Here is a 19,291-nt window from a genome sequence, read left to right as displayed (position 1 = left end):
CGTTTTAATTCACGGCAGCACCAATCTAGCGTTTTTATTGTTGTTTGCCATTCGGTTGGGGCCCGCCTGTCTGTCGTTTGTGGTGCAAATGGCTTCGACAGGCGGCTTGCTGCATGCTCGCCTGTCATTTGCTCGTGGTGTGGCGCTATTATGCATTTGCATTGCTACACATATTTCATAGCTTTCCTCCTCCAAATCGCAAATGCAGGAAAAACTCTTATAAATAAAGGCATACGAGTTGCAGCACATGTCGCGACCAGCTGGCTCCAAAAATACCAAAGTTATGTACAAATTAAGTACTGAAATATTCATTTATTTGCTAGAAATGAACTGCTACTAAAGAAAATTGCTGCAAATGCCGGGGAAACTTCGATAAAAGCATGCCAACATGCAATTAGGGTAGCCAGAGCGGAAGCGAGCGTTGTTTACATGGTGCGGGAGTGCTAGCTAAAATACGAACACATTCATGCATATAAATTTAAAAAAGTAATTTGAAGGGAAATGAAAAAGGAAATATGTAGTTGCTTGTGTTGCTTAAGGTGTTTAGACTGAATGAAAAAGTGTGGGCTAGCTTTTCCGCTGAAATAAGCGTATTACAGTACAGTACAGGGTCGTTGTGGTATGGCTTGACAAGACATTAGAGTTTATAGCTTTATGTATGTTTTATTAGTTTTTGTATTAAACCAATTTTAAAAGTCATAAATCTTTAGAAAAGTACCAAATGCAATTTGAATGCTTCTTCTTCTTCTTTACTGACATAGACAACGCTTACGCTATTATAACCGAGTTAACAACAGCGCGCCAGTCGTTTCTTCTTTTTGCAATGTGGCGCCAATTGGAGATACCAAGCGAAGCCAGGTACTTCTCCACCTGGTCTTTCCAACGGAGTGGAGTTTTTCCTCTTCCTCTGCAGAGCTGGAGTGTTTTCGTTCGTCCATTCGGACCACATGATCTAACCAGCCTGGCCGCTGTCTTGTAATTCGCTGAAACCGTCTTGTTTCCAGGCTGACATTGTTGTTGGTGTCAATGCTGGTTCCATATAGACGATATTATCTACAACTTCGAAGTTATGATTGTTAGTGACATGGGTGCGATGACTGTTTGATTGATGACAAAGGATATTTCGTTCTCCACCAGACCACTATCTCTAGAATATTGTCCTAAATTCTCAAGTTAAACTATATAGTCACATTAAACCTTAAACCAATGAATATATCGCCACACAACATTGTACGAATAGATGTGCCACTTGATGACCAAAAATTGTCAACATCGGACCACAACTATTTATAAACATAATACAAGTTGTCAAAATCGACCTCCAGATACTCATGCCTTATGAGTGAAAAAGCAAGAAAAGACAACATAATTCTATCATTAATGACGTCACGAACTAAACATTATTCTGTCACGCGAATTGCAAAAAAGAAAGGGAACGAAACTGTCTTTATTTATACCATTGTGGAAACTTGATTATTACCTTTCTGGTGCTAAAATAAGATATTCTTTATATGAGAAGTTTGAGCTGGTAACATAGAAGTGTTCGATTCAAGCAATATGCTGTTATAAAAAATACCATCACTAATTATATAATTATTTTGCTAAAATTAAGCTTACACTTTGCTTGTCAGGCTCTCAATTACTTTGCTTATCCACCACTTCCTCATTAACGCAGAATTTCATTTTCAAATGGAAAACAAGAGTATGGTAGTAAAATGTTTGCAGCTTTTAAACTCTTACTATTGCAATTAATTCCAATATTAAATTTCAGTTGTAATTTGCATTTCCTATTTAACCACTTCACGCGCTTCTCAATTTCACTCTCGCCGTTTGGCAAATTGTTATAATTTATGCGCACTATTTGTAGTTTCAATTTCTAGTCGAACTATTTCAACTCTTATTTTCAACTTTTTTGTTATTTGCGCACCATCAACAACATCGACACAGCTGTCAATGTTTGGTTACTCATACGCAACCGCACTCGTGCGCTCCGCTATGCATGCTAACTTCAAAATCAAACATAAACAAAGCTGCTCGATTTTTTTTTTTTCAAAAGCAAAATGCACAAATATACAAAAATGCAAATATTTTCTTTATTTCCAACATCTGAGCGAAAATGTAGCACACAGATCCCTATTATGCATTAAATTGTACTATTCAGCGTAAACAATTGGGCGGCTCGCCGACAGATAATGTAAATTTAAACATAATTTCAACGAAAGTTAGGCGGGTGCTTATAATCGATTAGTGCATTGCCTAATATTTATGATCAAATTTATGGCATGCGCGAATAGATTTTAGCTTTGAATATTTGCTGGAAGATAGATTTAGTATTTTGCAGGTAAATATTACAATTTGTAGCGCTTTAGCAGGAAATTATCGATTAATTGTAAGCTTAGTGTTATCGATAATACTGTTTCTTGACAGATCAAAGCTGATGGGAACATATAAAGTTGTGAGTTGCAAGATTGCAACACCAGGGTTGCCAAGTCTCGACATATAAAAGGAAATCACGTATGCACAGACTGTCAAAATTTCGTTTTCTTTTCTCAAAATTTCTTAAAGTTTGTTTATTTTTCTCAGAATTTTGCATTTTAACGAGTAAAATGTGCTAAATCATATGCCTACTCAAAGCGTTGGGAGAGTGACTTGCCCAGCGGATGTTTATTTATATTTTTTGATAATTATTTTTTTAAATCGAGTTCTCCTAAAAAATTTGATTGAGTTGGTTGCAAGAGTTTTTTTTTTGTTTTTATAATGTAAAAAATGAAACATGTTTCTAAAGCTAATGTAGTTGTCTTATACTGAAGCAACATTTTCATCATAATAAAGAAACCGCCATTAGTCTTGAGAAAATTTAGCGTGTCTCTCTCAGTGCAGTGCTGTTAAAATTAAAAGCAATTTAATCATCATTCATTTAATATGTTTTGAAACCTGTTTAATTAAAGCTGGCTACTTTTTATAAGTGCTGTAATTGCAACCTTTTATTATTTTTCAAATAGAGCTTTTTTATTATTTTTGTAATTACAACCTTTTATCACTGTTTCAACGTTCACTGTCGCTGCTGTCGGTTATTAAGCAGCATGAATGTCAATTTGCAATAAAAATGTTAAGCTTTTGGCTTGAAATATTTGTGCGCATGAATGTGTTCGCAAGTCCAAAACAGGCAATATAAAATCTAATAATATTTACAACTTTAAATGCATTTAAGCATTGCCACCGGCGGCAATATAATTAACTCAATAAGAAATTTCTCCGTCAAAATGACGTAAGATTTATCACACATTTCTCGGTTTTCCTTTTCATTACGAGTGTAATTTTAGTGTTCGCTTTATGACAGCCTGCACTGCAGGTAAACAAACATATGCAAGTGTGTCTGTTAAACTTGTAAACAAATTGCATGAATGGCATTTGTTTATTACACTTTTTGCTAAAACTACAAAGTACAAAGTTTGCTATACGCTTAAATGGCAGCAAAATGACTGAGAACCGCACACGCGTTTCACTATAAGCAATTAAAAATGCGAACGTGGAAATCACAAAAAAAAAACAAGAAAAAACGTTAACTTCGGCTGCACCGAAGCTAATATACCCTTCACAGGTGCATTTATTTTAGTAACTATGTGTCCAGTTTGTATGAAAGCTATATGCTATAGTAATCCGATCTAAACAATTTTTTAGGAGATTATGTTATTACCTTAAGCAGTGATCCACGTCAAATTTCGTGAAGATACCACGTCAAATGCAAAAGTTTTCCATACCAGCACTAGATTCCGATCGTTCGGTTTGTTTGGCAGCTATATGCTATAGTTAACCGATCTGAAGAATTTCTTCGGAGATTACATTGATGCCTTAGAAAATAATCTATAGAAAATTTCGTAAATATATCTTGTCAAATGCAAAAGTTTTCCATACCAGCACTTGATTCCGATCGTTCAGTTTGTATAGTAGCTATATGCTATAGTGAGCCGATCTGATCAATTTTTTCGTAAATTACATTGTTATCTTAGATTGATTCTGATCGTTCAGTTTGTATCGCAGCTATATGTTATTGTGGTCCGATATCGACAGTTCCGACAAATGAGCAGCTTATTGAAGAGAAAACGTTTGCAAAATTTCAAAACGATATCATAAAAACTGGGGGACTAGTTCGAATATATAGAGACAGATGGACAGACAGACAGACAGGCGGACATGGCTAAATCGACTCAGCTCAACACACTGATCATTTATATGTATACTTTATAGGGTCTCCGACGCTTCCTTCTGGGTGTTACAAACTTCGTGGCAAACTTAATATACCCTGTTCAGGGTATAATAAAACGAAATTTTACAAGCTTGTGTGATGATGAGTTAATGACAGCGAGTCTCTGAGCGTAGATGGTCATGAATAAAATAGTAAAATGAAGTAATTCATGATTTTCAGCGTGCATGACAAAGTGCGCCAACGTTTATGAGTAATAAGTAGCGCGAAATTGTATAATACATTTTAGAAACAGTTAGATCATGCGGCTAGATTAGCGATAACTCTCGTTTAGTCATATTGCGACTGCGATGTTTCTTGCTAATTTTGAGTTGGTAAAACCCAAAAGGATAGTTCAAATTTCCTAACACGGATCTAGAATTTTTTTTGTTGTAGTCAAGTTTTGCTGTACGTGATGGACAGTTTTTGAGCTCAAATTCGTAATCAGGACACCGCAAATACCCATCGAACCGCTAAGCACATCAGTCGCAAATGTTTCCTTCAGATTTGTTGAGTAGTGTAATTACTTAAATTTGACTTAATGTTGTGGTCTACCGAGATATTATTAGCAATGACATTTTAAGATAGTTGAAGAGTTTGACTTCTGCAGGTCCGATAGTAATTGAAACAAGCAAGCGAAGCAATCACACTCTTTAAACTCTTTAAACAAGCTTAGCGCAATATTTTTTATTGTTAGCAGTAATTAAGTTTGCGATGTTTTGCAAAAGAAAGCAATTGTTTTTTATTTACTTATCTTCCTACAAAACAACAATCAAACAATAAAGAGATTAACCAAACCCAGTACCCACTTGAAGCTGTTGGAGTCAATTTAACTATTAAAAAATTGCGGAAAGAAAAAAATTAATTAAAAAACAGGAAACACGTTAACTTCAGCTGCAACGAAGCTCTAATACCCTTAATAAATATTAGAAAGTCGAAAAAGTCTTTTCGTATTTCTAATCAAACTTCAATTTATTTTTTTATATTTATACTAATAAATAAATAAACAAATATGTACCATTTTGGTCGACCACTCTTTGCCATTTTTCCGCTAGAGACATTATTCCATCAATGTAAAACTTTCATCAGTATAAATCGAAATTGCAAAATTTCCAGAATGAAAGCGAGCGAATTTAGCGAATTTCATCATAATTTTCACTCATTTTTGAACAGCTTTAACTTGTTTGAACTTCCCCGAATAGTTGAACATGTGAATTTAGGACAATATTTTAGAGATATTATAGAATTAAATAAGACAATAAAAAACTCGATTTTTGGAGCCGTCAAACCTTTTAAATCCTTAATTATTGCCAAATTTTATTATTATGCCGCCCTTCTATCATCAACGGCCTTAACGTTTGGCTTTTCACTTGAATCCGCTGCCGTTGCTAATTAACTACTCGTTAAATATTTGACTTATCAGCTTTTGTAGATTACTTTTCGCAGACAGTCCGACGGGGGGAAGTGCTCGTAAGTGCAAGGAATGTATACCGTCATTAGTGGCATATCGTGTATTGGCTCTCTCGCAACAGCTGAGTGCTGCCAATGCACACAGCTGATTCTGTTATTCAACAACTTTAAGGTTTAAGGTGTCTGTGTGTTGCAGCCAACTTCACCACTAGCAACAACAATCATTAACTGGTTTTCTGCTCACAAAGCAGTGTACGGTGGGCTTGCATGAATGATTTGTGGCATTTTGTGTGATAATTCTTCTTGCGTTTTTTACTCATCAGCGTTTGCTCTCATTGTCTTATGCTTTTTTCATATACTACTTTATATATGTATACATAAGTACGTTTGTGTGTGTAAAAAATTTCTTTATTTCTTTCTTTTTGTTTGATTTTTCTTGGTTTCTTCATGAAATGCCGTGTACAGCTCGCTTGGTGTTCCACAGCATTGTTTAGCCGGCACTGCGTTGGGGCACTATTTATTTACCTTCGCGTTTGTTGCTAGAGCGACTGGTGTTTGTTGTGGTGTGCACCTTCTCTTTTTGTTACTCTAACACATACACACAAACATACTTACTTTTAACAATAGCAAAACTTATCAACTTTTTATTGCTTCTCTCGTTTCTTTAGACGTACATACGTGATAGCTGTGTGGGTATGTGTGCGCTTATTTACTAAATTTTCAATGAGTGCAATTGGGGTTTACGTCCAACAAAGAGCCGGTAGCATGGTAACTTACAGTCACTCGTCACCTCAATTGTTTTTTGTTTTTATTATTTACCTTGTGTGTCTGTATGTATCCTTACTGCTGCTTTTACTCTTTTATTTGTTGTAATATTTTTTCTGCCTCTGCATTATGTGCTTATTTTATTGAACTTAATTCGAATGCAGCCAGGCGCTTGGCAGTTCGGTATCAACAGTCGCGTGCGTCGTAACGTCGTATGTGGGGCGCGTGGATTTTTTGAAGAATATGCAATTTTTATTCGACACAAACGCACACATACAATAGTCTGTACATGCATTGGTGTACATACATATGTATATGTTCGCATGTTGTATTTGCTCGGCGTAAAATATAATTTTCGACCGGTTTGAGGGTGTCAAATCAGCGTAAAATATTGTTTATTAATATATTTCCTGAATACGGACAGTGTTGGGTGAAAATAAAGCTTTAAAGTATGTCAATTTAGCTGCAGAAAAATAAAAAATGGAAAACACAAAGGAGCGCCGCCATCAATAATTAATATTTTTTTTGCCTAATTTTTTTTGTTTTGTGTGCAAAAAAAAGTGCAAACGCCTTGCGCATACCACAAAAGCGTTGAAATATTGAGAAAAAAGTCAAGCGCCCAAAAGTAAAATGTACTCCAACAATACGTCGCTGATGTGTCTGTTGCAAAGTGTTGCAGCAGCCACCTCGGGCAGTGGTGCCACAAACAGCAGCAACCACAATTCGAGTGCAGCCAACAACAAAAGCAATTTTGGACGTCGTGGCAGTTGTGAGGAAGCCATAAAACCGCATCAAAAGTTGCCCACAACGGCGGAGCGACGTAGAGGCGTACTCTTGCGAAGGTAGACACGAAATTCTTAGAAAGTAGGCATGCACAAAGCGCAGATACACAAAATTAAGTCAAAAGAACGTGCAAGAATTAGAAAAAATGCATAACTCGTTTAGCTGTACGCACGTGTAAGAGTGTGTGTGCATACATATTTACACATATTTATTTATTTATAAAGCTATGTACATACATATGTACTACTCGTATAAGAGCATAACAATAGGACGCATTGATTCGGATTCCTAACCTAACCTAACTTAAATACATAATAATAATATATGGATGTATGTATGCATATTTGTGTGTGTAAGAAAAACTTGTTTGCTGCTTTGACGCTATTTTTTATTCTGAATATACATACATACATATGTACATACATACATAAATATTTAAATTTAAATTTAGATGTCTGTATTTGTCTGTGGGCATAAATAAGTTCTGTTGGATAAATTAAATTAGGCATGAATTTGTGGCAATTGGTTGAAGCGCAGTTTATTTATAAATGAGTAATTATGTAGATTTATTTTATTTATTGTACAACTTAAATATTTTTATTATTCAGCAAGAGAAATATAATTTTTCATTAGCGCTTGGGTTTTATTCTAATTTAGCCTTTAAATTTTTATACATTTTTCATGTTAACTGTTTTATATTATTATTTTAAATTTTTTTTAATATTTCTTTATTTGCTTTGGTTTAAATAATTTATTTGTAGTTTGTTTACACTGAATTAGAGAAATTTGCCATGAAGTTTGTAACGCCCAGAAGAAAATGTTAGATACTCTTTAAAGCCCTCGTATGTATCGTATGTATGTAAGTCGGTAGTACTGTTAGTGACATTTATGCTAAATTTCACGTCAAAATATTCATAAGTATTTGAGATATGCGTTGTTTTGTGATGCTCTAAAAGTGAATTCTTCTTCTTCGATTTTTACTATGTCTGAATTTATTGAAGACAGAAGTGCGATAATGCACCATCTCATACTGCATTGGTTATTCGTGATCATTTCGCCACATTTTCAACTAATATCGTGCCGTAACCACCGCATTCACCTGATTTACCTTCGTGTAAATTCTGGCTATTCAGAAAATTCACATGACCACTCCGTGGACACCGTTTTGACTTAATTGCGGATATAAAAGCTGAATCGAAGAAGGTTCTGATGCCATTACCATCGGAGGATTTTTCCAAGTGTTATGTTGACTGGAAAATTCGTTGACATACTTAAGTGCATTGCAGCGGGAGAGCATTACTTTGAAGGAAAAGAAATGGAAAAAATTTACCTTTCAATTTGATCACAGTAGTAAATAATTAACTTGACGAGTTGAGCCGATTTTGCAACGTCCGTGTGTATGTATATGCGCGAATTAGTCCCTCAGGTTTTGAGATATCAATCTAATATTTTGCACAAGGTCTTTGCTTCCTAAAAAGGTTTTAATTTATTGAAATCGTTGAGATCGGTCTACTATAGCGTTAGCTGCCATACAAACTGATCGATCGAAATCATGTCTTTGTATGGAAAATGTTTTTATATGCCAAGATATCTGCATGAAATTCGGCACAGATTATTGTCCATTGTAATGCTATAATCTCGCAAAAAATTGTGCAGATCGGATAGGTTTAGCATATAGCTGCCATACAAACTGACAGATCCAAATCAAGTTCTTGTCCGGAATTTTTTTATTTGTCAATACATCTTCACGAGTTTTGACATAGATTATTGTTCAAACCAATACTATAATCTCTGAAGAATTTTTTCAAGTCGGAATAAGTTTTTACATCTCCTCGCCTAATCGCTTTATTTTTATTATTAACCATCCACTCAGCATATTTTTTCAAATATGTTGCTACTTCTACTTTGGCATTTCTTTAATTAACTTTGATTTGTACATATTTGTGCCAAGAGCTACATATATACATATCTACATACCGTCACCAACATCACCATATACAATTGACATTTCCTGTCTTCTTGATTTATTTTTGTACACATTTCTACTTTTCTATATTATTTTTGACAGCAAATACGCTGTACAATTATCTTACCTTTGTTTAATTCTTATCTTTCATATGATTTCTTAGCTTTTCTAACTAAAAAAATTATAATTTATTTGCTGACTTCAAATAATGTATATTATTTTTTATAAACTAAACAGTGGATCCGGCCACGAGGTACTGTGGTATACATTTTATACTATGATTAATATAATAAACTATTCAACAGTACAGTGAAAATTTTATTTAAGAAGAAAGTCTAAAACGCTTTTGTCGGTATAAGAATCCAAGGGATTGTACTTGAGATTTTATTTTGAATATGTTCATACAAATAAATTTCATTGGAAAAAATAACAAATTTAAGAATGCTTTCTCAATGTCTGGACTAGCCTTTCTGTCCAGTTAATAGAGTTGTCCGCTTAATAGAGCGTCCATTTAATAGATTTTTCACTGTATTTTTTTATTTATGAATGGTTTTTACTATCCTATCTTCTAAGTTGGTTCGATCTGGACGCAGTGTGCTAAATTTTACTAAAATCGGTTCAGTATTTTAGAAGTCCATCGCGGACAAACAAGTATAAGTATTGCTTATTATTGTACTTCTTCAACTCACAGTTACTGCGCTCATAAAATATTCAATGAACTCATTTTTATGCCAGCGTGTAAGGCGCGAATATTTGCTTCTTGCTAATGTTCCGTTTTCTCGCACCCTCTGTGCATGTGTATAATATATATGTATGTATGTACTTATTTTCCGAAGTCAATGCCATTGGTCATTATTGTGATTGCTTGCCTTTGGTACAAATTTACCTTTAAATTTTTTATTCAACTTCATTCCAATCCATTCGAGTTTGCTTTGCTTGCAAGACTCTTCTGAGCATGTTACTCTGTCTGGCACACGATTCCACAGCACGCGTAACCACTTTTGATATTACTTTGTCTTAGTCAATACCTGAAGGTAACTCTGAAATTTGTGTCAACTGTTTGAGTGCCACTTGAGTGTGAACAATTTTTATACTAATTTCGCTCTACTACTTTGTATTTAAATTTTCTTTTTCAATAAAATGAAATAATAATTTTACGCGTATATTCTGGTAAAGTAAATTCTTTGTCAATAAGCAATTTTACTTTAAAAATGAAAGCGAAGTCAACCTTGCAGTCGATTAAACACAGTGTACTTACATATACTTACATATGTATATCCAGGCGCTCTCAAACTATCCACTATCACTTTTTGCTGTTTCCGCTCTCAAAACTCTATGTTTGTTTGAAAGCAAAGGCGAGCTGAAATCAATTAAGCCAAACTGTTAACTGTCATTAAAAATTAAAATACATTGAAATTGTATACATTAACTCAACAATAAATGAAATGAAGTCATATTACAATGAAATGTAATGAAATGGCGAAAAGTGATGCGTGCATACAATAAAATTAGTGCCATTGATTAATGCGATTTATGGCGGGATTCTGTAACTAGTCTCTAGTTTCTATTTGAGGCATTTTGAGGTAAAATCTCAATTTGTGACTAGTTACTATTCACTAAACAGTCTCTACCGTTAGTCTCAAAATTTTGCCTCATATTTGAGACCTGGTAGTTAGCAGGTCACAAAACCAAAAAGAACTCTTGTCTGCCATTTTGAATCTACTGAATAGAGATCATCATAAATATTAATCGATTGTCGTTTTTTATATTTTGTAAGCAACTCAAACACGAAAAAATTAAAAATAAATCAATTTTACATAAATTTCGTAAATATTATGAAACAAAGTCAACATATATTTTTATTTTTATTGGTAGTTATGTTTTTTGACTATGTTATAGAAAGTTTAATATTTGTTATCGACATATTTATTTTCATTCAAGTGTAAAAACATCTCTGAATAATGAAATGTAATAGATTCTGTGACTGTCGCTTACAGAATAGCAAAATCGTCTCAAAAATTGTCTCTAACTTAAAATCTCAAATTTAGAGACTTGAGACTGTATCACCGTACAAAATCGCACGGTTAGTTCATTTATTTGATGCTGGCATACGCACGGATGTTAGCTATTGTATTTATGCCGTCCTTTTCTGCGCTCGCCTAGCACGTAAGACCATCGATTCCACATCAAAACAGCCGCGTTTGCTCACTTCTTGTTACAAATCGAGGTCGCCACATATAGCGCGGTACCAAATAGTATTGGAGTGGAAACAGATGCTTTGTAAGCGTAAATTCTTACAGAAATTAAATGCGTAGTTAGCCAAGAAAAACGTGTATCAAATTATAAATTTCTGCTTGGCCGCGTAAAATACTGAATACGCATAATTATGTATACATACTTTTATACATACATATGTACATATATATTTCAGTTTGAATGACTTAAAGTGTTACTTTAAGCATTATTGGGGATCGCCTCGGAAGGTGTTTAAGTTTCAAATAATTAAGAACACCGATTATTGCTTCGTGCGTTTAAACGATTTAAAAAAGCCAACTTCGCACGAATCAACCTGTTTAAATAGCAGAAAAAGTTGAAGGCTTGAATTAATGACGGCAAAAAGTTGTGAAAATAAAGGAAATCAAGTTACAAGCCAAGCCACTAATGTACGATTGGCAACAATATATGACAAGATAATTTAAGTGAATGACGACTTCCCAAAGAAATCGTTTTTTTTTTTTATTTATAGAAAAATATCAAAGTGACTTAATGGGTTAGGTGGATTTCAGATTTCAGAGGTACAAAAAAAAGGTTATTTTTACGATTTTTCCATCATAAGCAATCATATATTTGAAAAATATATTATGGCATATCAAAGGTACATATTTGAACAATGTCTCCTGAAATTTTGATATTAAAATGTTGAAAATTCAGCCGTTGAGACCTCAGCTCCCTGAATGTCTCACAAAAAACGTGCTTTCGCTGTGGACAGCGTAACTTATTATTGGTTTATCTTGAACAAAGAAAATAAAAAAATATTAAAATTATTTTTCTCAGACCTTGAACAAAAAATCTAATTTTTTGGTCAATTTTCGCCATTTTTTGATAAAAAAGGTTTTAATGAAACAAAAAATTGTCCTACTAGATAATGTTATTTTAAGAACATACAATTCGAACTAAATCGGTACATAACTTTTCGAGAAATCGTGTCCACCGACTTCAAAAACACAGTTTCGAGAAAAAAACTTTTAAAGATGCGTACTTTGCGTAGCTAGCCTCTAGCGCACAAGTTCTCAAGGCTGTATATCCGAAACTATTACTCGGATCAACTTGAAAATTTAGGACAATGTGAATGTTATCATAGGACATGTTTACGAGTACATGAAACAGGCCAGGCACTATATAAGAAACGCTGGTGTCGGTCACAGCCATTTACCAACGGTGTCCTCTGTTATGTTGTGCCGTGACATTTATGTTAAGTGAAATGTTATCATATGAGATGTTTACATAAAATGGCGGTGGTCTGCAGGCCAGGCTCTATATAAGAAACGCTGGTGCCTGGAAAATCTTCAGTCGGCAGTGGCCTACAGGCCAGTCACTATATAAGAAATGCTGGTGCCAGCCAGTGGCCGGCGGTGTCCTCTGTTATGTTGTGACGTGACATTTATGTTATGTGAACTGTTATCATATGACTTGTTTACAAGAAATGGTGGTGTCCTGCAGCCAGGCACTATATAACAAACGCTGGTGCCGGTGCCAGCCAGTGGCGGGCGATCTCCTCTGTTATGTTGTGACTTGACATTTATGTTAAGTGAAATGTTATCATATGACATGTTTACATAAAATGGCGGTGGTCTGCAGGCCAGGCTCTATATAAGAAACGCTGGTGCCTGGAAAATCTTCAGTCGGCGGTGGCCTACAGGCCAGTCACTATATGAGAATTGCTGGTGCCAGCCAGTGGCCGGCGGTGTCCTCTGTTATGTTGTGACGTGACATTTATGTTATGTGAAATGTTATCATATGTCATGTTAACATGAAATGGCGGTGGCCTATAGGCCAGGCTCTATATAAGAAACGCTGGTGCCTGGAAAATCTTCAGCCGGTGGTGGCCCGCAGGCCAGTCACTATATAAGAATTGCTGGTGCCAGCCAGTGGCCGGCGGTGTCCTCTGTTATGTTGTGACGTGACATTTATGTTATGTGAAATGTTATCATATGACTTGTTTACATGAAATGGCGGTGGCCTACAGGCCAGGCTCTATATAAGAAACGCTGGTGCCTGGAAAATCTTCAGTCGGCGGTGGCGATGCCAGTCACTCTGTTATATACTTGACATTTATGTTAAGTGAAATGTTATCATATGACATGTTTACATGAAATGGCGGTGACCTGCAGGCCAGGCACTCTATAAATTGTAGAGATGTTGTAGAATTTAATAAGACAAACAAAAAAACGATTTTTTGAAAATTTCAAACTCATCTAACCCTTTAAAAATCGAAATTGTTATCAAAAATGTATATTTCCTCGACCACTACCTGAGAAATACCTAAGAACCTCGTATGAAAATGTACGTTTGGGATAAATTATTTTCACCGGCTTTGAAAACAACTTTTTGCGAAATCTTATAAATGCAATTAATATGATTTGTCGGATAAACTTAAAATTTTTGGAGAATATTTTCAAATATATGTAGGTATGTACATATGTATGTTCATTCGAAGAAATTGTCATTTAAAATTCCAATGCAACAGGGAGGCAGGTATTTTTATTTCTAGATTGGTGAGACTGTCTATAACATTTGCCATGCGTATGCTTGTCAAAAGGTTTTATTATCTTCGATTTACACGTGTTTTTGTTAACAACCAAATTCAAATTTTAATAATGGTTGATTTTGTTGCGCAAAGAACTTGCATCCAATTTTGTTTGCGGAGCGATTATTCTTGAACGGGCACTTTGAAAACGTTGTGGTAGGCATTTAGTGAGCAAACTATGGCACAAAAAAACACGACACAACGAGTTCAAAGCGAACCGAGTCCGCGTTAAAGACGGACTGCACTCTGGGCAACCATCAACTCCTACTGACGTGTGCCACGTCCAAAAAATCAAAGATTTGTTGCTTGAAAATTGTCAATTGCCGGATCTTGCTGATAGTGTTGAAATATCATTTGTGGTTCCTGCATCACGATAATGCAGCATGCCATACGGCATTGGTTCTTCTCGACTTTTTTGTGAAATCTAGACTCGTGTCAGACGGCAAGCAGATCTCATCAGCTATTTCGTTTTCTGAAATTCTTTTCTGGCCTGGAACTCAGCATATACATATGTATACAGCCACTTTCCTTCAGTCACTATATCTACTACCATATTCGTCTGATTAGGCTCCGTGCGATTTCTAGCTATTCAGTGAACTCAAAAGGCCATTACCGGAATGCCGTTTTGATACGATTGAGGAGATCGAATTGAAGACTTTACCGGAAAAATTCTATTCCGACTGTTGGACCGGGATTAGTTTAAAGAGGATGAAATTATTTTGGAAGAATAAACAAAGTATTTACATTTTATACATATACAAATTCACTCTTCGATAACAGTAGTATGTAAAACAAAAAATCGATTTTTTAACCCTTTAAATATTGGGTAGTCGAAAAAGTCTTTTCGTATTTTGAGAATAGATGTCGTCGCAGTCGTATATATTAGGACTGTCCTTTAATGATATGGTTAATTCGCGCTTGAAACCTTTCTCAATATTTATTATTCTCAAAAATGCATTATTCGGCTAGATTTTTAGGCTAGGTTTATTATAAAACGTACAATTTGTGCTGGTCTTATTCTGTGTAGACTAAATTAATTATTAAACTGCAAATTAAATTAAATTAAATTTGTTTTATCTCGTACTACATACTATGGTACTTATGCATATGTTTGTATGCAAGTAAAATTAATTGCTTTGTAACGGTTTATTGAACTCCCGCAATAATCGCTCGGCGGTGGCAGTCACGTTGTCGCCGCCATTGTGCCGGCTTAAGCATTAATTTTGCATTTTTAAGCATATTTAATTTTTATTTTTTGCTTTTTCTTGTTTATTTTTGCTAACTACTTCGTATTTCGTATTTTTCGCCCAACAATTCGTTATTTTTTCATTTTTTTCTTATACATTAAAGGCGCAATTTTTTTCTTGTTTATTTTTTTTGCTGTGCTTGACTCAATTTGTGTTCGAAAATCTTTTATTTTGCCGTTACATTTTATTTCTTTTACTTTTTACACTACTCGCTGGTTTATGCTAGTATCTATAGCCAATGCTACTATTTTTATTTTAATTAATTTATTTTTTTTTTCTTTTTATAATTCGTTGCTATTCTTTCATCATTTCACCGCTTCCAGTTATACTGCTTCGTTACTTTATTTATTTGTTTATGCTTTGCTATTCATCTTCGTTCGCCGCCACTTGTCTTTTGCCGTTTGCGCTCATTATTTTCAATGTTTTGTGTAAAATTGTATTTTCATTTTACTAGTTTTCAGTGTTATTGTATTATGGCTTTTAAATTTTTTGTTGCTCCAAGTCGCGTCATTTTTTTTGTTTATATTCTCCATTGTCTTTTGCTCTCGGCAGCGTTGTCTAGTTAAATGTTTCGGTGGTCATAGCGTAACTGCCAAAATTAGTTGCGTTCAGTTTGTGTTCTTTCGCGGCGGTTGCGGTTTGCGGTTCCTCTTTCGCAAAACGGTTTGAAATTTGAAAATTGCCTTGTTCGTGTTTCTTTCGATTTCCTGTTTTCAAAATAAATAAATAAAAAAAAACATGTAAACTTCGATTCTGCTATACAATTAATAAAATGTATAGTGAGTGGCAAGTTTCTAGTGTCTTTATAAGAAAGAAATAAACTAAAAAAACGTGTAGAAAAATATTAACAGTGAGTGTATAAAACAGTTATATACGAAGCTGGAATTTTATTAACAATTACTATTATATCTTGAAGAGATTTTGGAAAAATTTGGTACGCAGTTTCAGCGGGGAACAACGCACACTCTTTTTCCCTGTATAATAACAATGATATCACTACATATTTACCTTTTTTTAACATTCTAACCCCACTAATATGAATTACCTACTCACTAGTGACTACTACTAGCGAGAAGGTAATTCATATTCTTACCACTATATGTATACTAAATGTATTTAATCATATCATTGAAAAAATCCCTATAAATACCATATATGTATTTTTGGTAGTCGAAAAAGTCTTTTCGTATTTTGTCAATAGATGTCGTTGCAGTCGTACCTGTATATCTCCAGTGCTACCAATCACATTGTGTCATAGCATATATTGTTGGAAAGGTGATATTTTAAGCATCATTTAACCAAAAAAAATTGAATTTGGGGAAGTTGAAAAAAGTTACATTTATTATTATTATAAATAAAAAAATAAGTTGAAGTTTGATTAGAAATACGAAAAGACTTAACCTCACAAAAGCTCTTTACTCGCTAGGCTGTCATATAGCTTAATCTTGCCATATATTTAAATGAAGATACATATATACATACATATATATGTATATTTTGTTTTTTATAATTGATCAACCCACCGTGAAGCTTTAAATGTGAGTAAACCCGGCTTTGATTTCAGCAGTGCTCGCAATGGTTTGGTGATTTTCTACAAGCATATTGACACTTGGCAATGAAATATAAAATTACTACATTATATCTTATTATACAAAAATTACGTGTCCCGTTGTTTGTCCGCGATGGACGCCTAAACTGATGAACCGATTTCAGCGAAATTTCGCACACTGTGCCCAGTTCGAACCAACTTAGAAGATAGGATAGTAAAAATAATTCATAAATAAAAAAATACAGTGAAAGCTCTATTAAATGGACGCTCTATTAAGTGGACATTTCCATTAACAATGCACATTGGCCGGTCTCACAATTTGTTGATGCGTATTAAGTACAATATATTAAGGACAACTCTATTAATTGGACAGAAAGGCTGGTAACCAGACATTGAGAAATAAGCCTTAAATTCGTTGGATTTTCCAATGAAATTTATTTGTATGAACATATTCAAAATTAAACCTCAAGTATAATCTCTTGGATTCATATTCGTAATTAAACGTTATTAACAATAACAATCCGTTTAAAAAAACCAGGCCCATCGCTCATTTGAACACAAGAAAAATAATGTCTAAACAGAAAATTAGACCACCTGCTACGCAGCTGCCGCAATGCATTTGAAATATAATTCAAAACAAAATTTCAAGGTGCTCACATAATTTAGACATACACACAAACTATATATAATAAATCGTGTATGAGAAAATTTCATTTTAGGTTACTTTGATTCGCGTTTGCCTTTCGGAAAACGTACAGCTTTCGGTCATTTATCATAAAACGGAATGGCAGCAGCTGTGAAGGTTTTGGGGCAAGGTGAAAAGCAACTGTAAAATGAAAAAAAAAATAAGTTTGCCGATGCCGTTAATACGCTGAACTTTATTTATACCCTAAACAGGGTACATTAGGTCCTTTAAAGTACATATACATATATTAATGATCAACGTGACGAGCTGAGTCGATTTAGTCACGTAGGTCTAACTCTCCCTCTGTAGATACAGCAACTAGTGCCTCAGCTTTTGAGATTCCGATCTGAAATTTTGCGGACAATATTTTCTATACAAGAAGCTGTTCATTTGCTGACCACTCTAGCATATATATATGTAGTTGCCATACATACTATTCGATCTTCTTCTAGTACTTGTGTGAAAAACTCTTTTATTGTATAATAAATCTTCACGAAATTTGGCAAAGATTATTGGCTCAGACAAGTTTAGAATCTCCGAATAATGCAACTGCCCGAACAAATTCAAGATAAAGTTCTTTTTATATCCCTCTAAGCTATAAGAAATGCACCTGCCAAGGGTATTTTAACTTCGAAGCAGCCGAAGTCAATGTTTTTTTGTTTGTTTTGCTTCATAAATAGATTTAGTTATATCGATGTAATTACTTGGAAGGCTCTCTGATCTAAATATTTCAATTAACGTTTTCTAACTGAAAAAGCAAAGTGAAAAAAGTTATTTATTTAGTATATATGCAACCTTTCATTAGCTAATGCAATTAACTATTGGCTTGCCAATAAGCAAATATTACATTTAACTTAATATTTGCTCTAGTTTTTTGTGCTTTACGAAAGCTTTTGAACTGTAATTAAGGAAATGGGGTGCAGTGGCAAGAAAATATTATTGATTTGACTATACATATATAATATATGTATGTACATATTGTTGGTATATGCTATTAAAGGTAGAATGAAGACCCTGTGGCGCAGCAGACTAAAATCAGTATCGGTTACTTTAGAAATAACTGTATTTACTTTGCTTAGCTGTTGTGTGCAGTTGAATGTCCATGATGTGGAAGAGTTTATAATTAAATGAGCTTTAAATATGATGTAATTAAGATTTCCTACCGGTAAACGGCGTGTCTTTATATTGGGTCAATGCTGCGCTGGTTCCAGTTCAATAACCATTGTAGCGTTTTTGTTGCTAAAAAGAGAAATACAATAAACAAAGCGCATGAGAAAACAATAACAGCTTTTAGTATATAAATGTGTTTATATACAACATACATTCATAAATATATATAAATATGCATTATAAATCACTTTATGGATTCTGAGTAAATATAAAATTGTTTTAAATCGAAATTCGGAACATTCCGCAAGTTAAAAATACTGAAGGACGTAACTGCACATCCAAACAATATCTACATATATATTTCTTAAAACCTTTTACTAAAGATCGGTTTTTGTGGTTAGCGATAGTACAAACAATTTCTTCAGATAATATGTGTCTTCATGCAAGGAAAAGCAGAACTAATGATAAAGAAATGTTGAACAAGTAAGGAAGGGCTGAGTTCGGATTCAAAGCTAGGAAATACATACCTTCAGAAGTAAACCTTCCCTATATATATATTTTATTTTCCGTCGTCCAGTAATAGAACTGATTTTCTTCCGCCGCTGTACTTCGGAACGTTCGCGCACCTACCGTATTCGGTAGAGTGCGTTCCTAGCTAACGAACGAGCGGCTGGTGAGTTGTCTCCGAGTGCCTGGAGAGTCAGGACAAACATTTGCGCGCGATGT

General features: G+C 34.4%; 1 protein-coding gene across 4 annotated transcripts in view; it reads left to right on the top strand.

Annotated features, from left to right (window-relative positions):
- The window catches only part of LOC126760108 (uncharacterized), an 82,388-nt gene that overhangs the window by 41,082 nt on the left and 22,015 nt on the right, over nt 1-19,291 (top strand). The window contains exon 1 of one of the 4 annotated variants that reach the window (XM_050475519.1): nt 6,658-7,260. The exons of the other annotated variants lie outside the window; for them this stretch is intronic. Coding sequence (XP_050331476.1) covers nt 7,049-7,260 — 212 coding nt within the window. The 5' untranslated portion in view covers nt 6,658-7,048. Of the gene's footprint in view, nt 1-6,657; nt 7,261-19,291 lie in introns of those variants that run through there. 4 annotated transcript variants of the gene reach the window in all.

Source organism: Bactrocera neohumeralis, chromosome 5 (assembly GCF_024586455.1).
Source record: "Bactrocera neohumeralis isolate Rockhampton chromosome 5, APGP_CSIRO_Bneo_wtdbg2-racon-allhic-juicebox.fasta_v2, whole genome shotgun sequence".
Lineage (NCBI taxonomy): Eukaryota > Metazoa > Arthropoda > Insecta > Diptera > Tephritidae > Bactrocera > Bactrocera neohumeralis.
The sequence above is the reverse complement of the archived record's forward strand: the minus strand, read 5'-3'. Positions and strand labels throughout refer to the sequence as shown.